The sequence below is a fragment of the Pituophis catenifer genome, unplaced genomic scaffold (genome assembly GCF_029215685.1).
Source record: "Pituophis catenifer annectens isolate HBS135680 unplaced genomic scaffold, rPitCat1.0.hap2 SCAF_3, whole genome shotgun sequence".
NCBI classification, from domain to species: Eukaryota; Metazoa; Chordata; class Lepidosauria; order Squamata; family Colubridae; genus Pituophis; species Pituophis catenifer.
In genome coordinates, this window is record NW_027256883.1 from 91,303,985 (window position 1) to 91,310,299 (window position 6,315).

The 6,315-nt window shown below is 44.5% G+C and overlaps 1 protein-coding gene across 1 annotated transcript; it reads left to right on the forward strand.

Moving 5' to 3' along the window:
* The first annotated feature begins 446 nt into the window (after nucleotides 1-446).
* On the forward strand, nucleotides 447-5,693 carry IRX1 (iroquois homeobox 1). Its single transcript, XM_070939112.1, has 4 exons — nucleotides 447-728; nucleotides 3,265-4,267; nucleotides 5,243-5,315; nucleotides 5,663-5,693. Exons 1-4 carry the CDS (start codon nucleotides 447-449, stop codon nucleotides 5,691-5,693), a joined length of 1,389 nt encoding a protein of 462 aa, XP_070795213.1.
* The last annotated feature ends 622 nt before the right edge of the window (nucleotides 5,694-6,315 follow it).

A 6,315-nucleotide genomic window follows, 5' to 3' on the forward strand; every position in this document is an offset into this window, starting at 1 on the left:
GCGCATCAGTCGGAGCTCAATTGTTGATCAGATCACATCTAAGGGATTTAGGAGCGCAGACGAGCCGAGATTTGAGGGAAGACGCCCCACCGAGTTTACCCACACGCACTGCGGCCGCCGCCGCCTCCTCTTCCTCCTCCTCCTCCTCCTCCTCCTCCTCCTTCCACCACCACCACCTCCTCCTCCCCCTCCTCCCCTCTTCCACATGCAAATTCTCCGATCCGTCTGAGCGGGAGAGACGGGACCGATCGCAGACCCAAAAAGAAAACGAACTCGGACGGGGCTTCTCTCTGCCTGCCCTGCCTGCCGCCCAAACCAGTCAGGAGAACCCGGCCTGGCCGCCTCTCCGCTCTCCGCCTGCTGCCCGCGTCTCTCCGCCGCCGACTCCTGGCTCGCTCTTGCCCCGTCGGCGGTGCGTCCGGTCCCTCCCTGCCCGTGCGCCCGGGATGTCCTTCCCGCAGCTGGGCTACCCGCAGTACCTGAGCGCCAGCCAGGCCGTCTACGGCGGCAGCGACCGCCCGGGGGTGCTGGCCGCCGCCGCCGCAGCAGCCGCCGCCGCCGCCGCCTCAGGCCGTCCAGGAGGTGCTGAGCTGAGCAGCGGCTCCACCGCCGCCGTGACCTCAGTCCTGGGCATGTACGCCGCCGCCGCCGCCGCCGGACCCTACAGCACGGCCAACTACAGCGCCTTCCTACCCTACACCGCCGACCTGACCCTCTTCTCGCAGATGGTGAGTCGGGCCTCGATCTGAAGAGGGGCGGGGGGCGGGGGGGGGGCGCGACCAGGAGCTCCGGAAAGTTCGCGAGCGGCCCCCAACTCTTTGGGGCGACTTTGGCAAGCGAAGGTCACCCCCCCCTCGACCGTTTGCTTTGGTCACGCTCCTCCGCTGTCCAGTCGGGGCTCCTTCCTGCACTTTCCTTCCTCGTCCGGTCTGGCGGAGGATCTTCGGAGCATCCCCGGGCCAATTTTCGGCTCCGCTTTGACAGATCCATCCGGAACGGCAAGAATTCTTTCGATCCGGGGCGCCCTTCTTGGGCTTCTCCGCCTTGCCGGTGGTATTGGAACTTCGGAGATTTCCTTGATTTGTGGCCGGGAAAGCGCTGCTAGAATCCGAGACGCGCTAGCCGCGAGATCGCAGGGCCCCCTAAACATCTCCGAAGAAAATCGGGCCGGGCTTCCCTCTCCCCTCCCTCCCTCCCTTCCCGCGCCGCTGCCTTTCCCAGGTCTTGTCCTAATTTCATAAAATTACTCTCGCTTTTCATTCGAAATGAAGGCATTGACTTGCAGTATTAATTCGAGTCCTCATTTAACCAGGGTTACAAATCCCTTTGAATCCCTCCCCCTATTCAAAATGGCACATTTATGACGATATATCTGGAATTCAATTTAAATGAAATTAGCAGCTTATTGTTCTTGCTCTTTGTTTTAGGATGTTTTCCAAAAAAACGGAATTTCTCTTTTAGGTTTATTTTTTCACATTTTTGTGATTCGCACTTAAATGCTAACAGATATTAAACAATTAAATGTATACCCTTGCCCTTTATAGATTTGTTGTCCGTTATTATGCTTGTGGTGTTTAAGGGTTATTTAAATTGAGCATAAAAGAAGTAAATATATTTAGCAAGGTAATGTGATACCTTACTTTGACAAAAAATGAACTACATTTTTTGTAAAAATAAAAAATCCTTTAAAAAGCATCTTTATTCAACTCTATACAGCAGGCAACGGCTGAAAAAGACTATCTATTTTCACTTACTGTCCACCAGTAAATGATAAGTAGAAGCAGTAATGATTTTCAAGTGGCTACTTCAAAAGAATTCCCAACAGGGGAATACAGAATTTATCATTTCGACAACCAGAACAAAAATAGCTCAGTGAGATAAGGGAATATAGTGAGTAGGCTCGAATAGAGTTATTATTAAAAATTACATTTTGCTTTTTCATAGAGTGTATGTCTGTATTTCCTTTTTACAATTGCTTTTGCAAACCTGCTTCAGAAAAATCAATGTCTTTGCAAAGGAATCTTTGGCTTTTCCACTCGGATGATTTTTAAACATTTTTAAAAGCTTGATCTTCTATTTAAACACACACACACACACACACACACACACACACACACACACACAGAGAGAGAGAGAGAGGGAGAGAGAGAGGGGGGGGAGAGAAAGGACGAGAACTTTGACACTGATAGGAAGCGAAGGGGAATAAGAAGTATTGTTTCTCCTCAGAGTACACTTGATTCCTAGAAACCAGAGCCTAGGCTTGAACAGGTTCCCCCCCTGAAGCTTGAGGAATAGTCATAAAATAATGTGTGTTCGTGTGCACTTGTTTAAATGTGCAATTGGTGGTAATAATGAGGCCTAATGAGGTTGTTGGAAGATGAAATGTTATATACCAAAGGCTTGATGGGCTAATTTGATTTCCCTGCTTTACTGCTGATAATATATTGATTGAAAATAAATCACTTTCACTAAAGATGTTCAAAGTTGGGGGGGGGATGTTTTGTTCCATGTAGATGAAATAATTTCTGAGAAATAACTATGTGAATGTAGAAAGAGTGCCCCTCTGTATGCACTATTTTTATGCTGCTAAAGGCATGAAGTGACTGAAATGGAGGGACAAAGACATCCTATTGTAAGCCAAAATCTTATATCCAATTTCCTGTGAGTAAGCCCCTTGAACTCTGGAAATTACTTGTGAGTAGGCATGCCATATCATCCTGCTAAGCCCCTATGAGAGATTTATGCGCTTGCTTAATTTTTTTTCTCTGCCAAAATTAGTATGACTTTCTTGTGTTTAACTCTGGCGGGATTGATTTGTGCCTTATCATTGTCCTTCTGTGGTAGAGCAAAAGGGAGATTCAACACAACTCCATTCTCTTCCCTATCTCTCTTTAAACTGCTGCCAGGGCTGAGCAAGAATCTGCCTGGCCGTCTGTTGCACTGGACATGCCCCAGCAGCCTATGATGATGCCCTGATATTATCTTTTTCGATCTGGGTCGGCACTCTTTTCAGGATGTCTGCTTATTTTTAATAGCACAATAAATATTGCTTCCTGAATCTGGTTTTCAAAAATGATGCTGGTGGGATTTGATGGAGACTAAAGGGAGGGAGGGAGAGATGGGACATCTTTCCTATTCTTTTTATCTGAAAGAAAAATAATTTGGAAAAGCTTTGCTGAAGAGACTGGGGAGAGCTTGTGGAAAGGAAATAATTGAATAACTTCCTCATTCTCTCCCCCCCCCACTTCTCTGAATGTCTTCCAGGGTTCCCAGTATGAACTGAAGGACAATCCTGGAGTCCACCCTGCTACTTTTGCTGCTCACACCACACCTGGTTATTATCCTTATGGGCAATTCCAGTATGGGGACCCAGGAAGACCTAAGAATGCCACCCGAGAGAGCACCAGCACCTTAAAAGCCTGGCTGAATGAGCACCGCAAGAATCCCTACCCAACCAAGGGTGAGAAGATCATGTTGGCCATCATCACTAAAATGACCCTCACACAGGTCTCCACCTGGTTTGCTAATGCCAGGAGGAGGCTGAAGAAGGAGAACAAGGTCACCTGGGGATCCCGGAGCAAAGATCAAGATGATGGCAATCTCTTCGGAAGTGACAATGAGGGGGACCCTGAGAAAAATGAAGACGATGAAGAGATTGACCTGGAGAGTATTGACATTGACAAAATTGATGAGAATGACGGAGAGCAGAGTAATGAGGAAGAGGAAGAGAAAGTTGAGCTCTTGAGGCAAAGGAGAGAAGATGTCCATTTGGAGAAAAACAAGATCTTGCCAATACCAAGCACTGAAGGACTTAAACCCAAGGAAACCTTGCCATTGGGCAAGGAGACCTCAGACAACCCTACTCGGATCTTGAGCCCCAGCAGACAAAACCCCCTGCAAGGCCCAATGCACAACAAGCCCAAGATCTGGTCTTTGGCAGAGACTGCAACCAGTCCAGATGGGGCCCTCAGCAAGCCAGCTCCTCCTTCACCTCCTGCCCAAGTGAACCACACTTCCCCCCAGCTCCAGCATCCAGCTTTCCTTCCCAGCCATGGACTTTACACCTGCCAGATTGGCAAGTTTCACAACTGGACAAATGGGGCATTTCTCACCCAAAGCTCCTTGCTAAATGTGAGGTCCTTTTTGGGAGTTAGCCACCACCAAGCTGCCCATCACAACCATCACCTTCAAGCCCAGCAGCAACCTTCAGTGTTAACGGCACTCAGTACTGAAAAGCCTTCTGAGAGGACCAGCCCCAAACACATAGGTAATGTTTGAAACAAGCAGATAAAAAGGCTTCTTGCAAATGGATTGGTGTGAACCTTTCAAGGTAGTCCAGACCAGGAAACCAGAAGCAAGAATACTAGTACTACCTTCATTATAAGTTTACAGAACCCTCCCCCCCTCCCCTGCCTTTATGTGCCAGAGAATTGGGGAGTGTCGATTTTGAGAAGCTTTTTCCCCCACCCAATTCCTGCTTTGGACTCAGATTTCTCTTTTCAGACTGGTCCAGGCTGCAACTCTTCCTCCTGTCTCTCAAGGTTATTTTCACAGCCCATTTACATTGGAGATAAGTCCCACTGAACTGGTATTCAGCCACCTCCATGCTGTAATTTTTGGCCTCTCCCCCATGGTCACTTTTGAATAGAGCCATAACTTGTAGATTGTCCTATGACAGGGAAGCTGCCATGCACAGCCCAAGTGGATTAAAAAAAAGAGGGGGGAGGGGGGTTAGAAAACTGCGATAGTCCAAATTATTTTGTATTAACAGGACTATGAAGTCTTTTGGACTTCTGAAAAACATGAAGTGTGGATAAAAAATATTGAGCTGGCTTTGCAGGGGGAAAATGGTGAGACCTGTCAAAAACCAAAACTTTCCATTTCTCTTCTAGTATTAAAATTACTGATAAAAGTATTAGCTTAATTTAAAAAATTGTATCTCATTGTAATATTGCAAAAATAAGGCAATGTTATTCTCTTCACACAGCTGATGGGGAAGTGATACTGTACATTTTGGTTAAAGTCACTGGGAAATTTCCTGGCAGACACAAAATTTGAATTGGGTTTCTAGATTCAAATATTAGTCATTCACACAATAGGCTATATGCTTTTTTTTTAAAGGTGAAATGGTAGAATAATATTATTCGTTGTGTACATTATCTATCTTTGGCTCTATGTGCCCATGTAAGTAAATTTTGCTAAAGTTCTTTTCTTTTCCTTTCTTTTTTTTTTTCTTTTACAGAAAGAGAAAATGTAGCAAGAACCGACTCTCCGCCTCAGCAGTTAAAATCTCCCTTTCAGCCTGTCCGGGACAAGTGAGTTCTTGTTCAGTGAAATTTACTTAAAGGAAAGAAAGTGCTTGGATAATACAGACTAATCCAAGCACACCCTCATTATCATAAATCAAAGCAACAATCAAGCAATTCAGTAAAGCTTTTCAAAGTGGTATAAACTTACAAACTATATACTTTCGCCTGGAAGTTGTGTGTGTGTGTGTTTAAAAACTGACTTCCCCCACCACCAATGTCACATTGCATTTCTAGTGTGTGTGTGTGAGTGCATCCTTTTTTTTTTTTTAAAATGTAGTCTGTTCCCTAATGCAGATGGGCGAGAAGTAGCTGAGCTTTCACTGATAGATGGTTCTGTCTTTTCTTCCCAACAGCTCTTTGACTCAGCAAGAGGGAACATCGTGAATTTTAACAACTCTCCCTTCTGCTTGATTAAATGTTTTTTGGGTTTTTGTTTTGTTTTTATTTTTTATTTTTATTTTTGATGGAAAAGGAAATTTCAGAGACTGGTCTAAAGAACAAAACAAAAATGGAAATGATTTAAATGATTCCCACCAATCTCCTTTTGCAATAAGGTAGTACCAATTCATTTTTTAAAAAAATCCAGCTCCTTAACTGGACTCTTCCGGTTTTCACTATTCCATTTTAAGAAAGTGTAATTCTAACTTTGATTGGGTAAATTGTTTTTGCTAAAGGTTTCTCATGTGATTGTGTTATTCTGTATATAAAGTGGTTTCAAATTGTAAATAGCGCCACAGCAAAAACTTGTCTAAATCATATATTTTTGCCTAATAAACAAAAATGAAATTATGACTTTGCCCTGCATAAGTGACTTTTGGTTTTGCATATGGAAAACTCAAGGCTTTTATTGTTTTCCATCCAATATTAGTAGGGCTTTAAGCATTAATCTGTTTAGTTGATAGATTAGGTGACTAATTATGAATATAACAGAACTGGCACACTAAGTAATTAGCCACGTGGCTAAAAAAATATTTAACAAAGGTTTTTTTTTTCTTTATAAAAATTT

Coding starts and splice junctions, on each gene's coding strand:
- IRX1 (XM_070939112.1), top strand. CDS start 447: ATGTCCTTCCCGCAGCTGGGCTACCCGCAGTACCTGAGCGCCAGCCAG. Junction 4,268..5,242: donor GACCAGCCCCAAACACATAG/GTAATGTTTGAA, acceptor TTTCTTTTACAG/AAAGAGAAAATGTAGCAAGA. Junction 5,316..5,662: donor TTTCAGCCTGTCCGGGACAA/GTGAGTTCTTGT, acceptor TCTTCCCAACAG/CTCTTTGACTCAGCAAGAGG.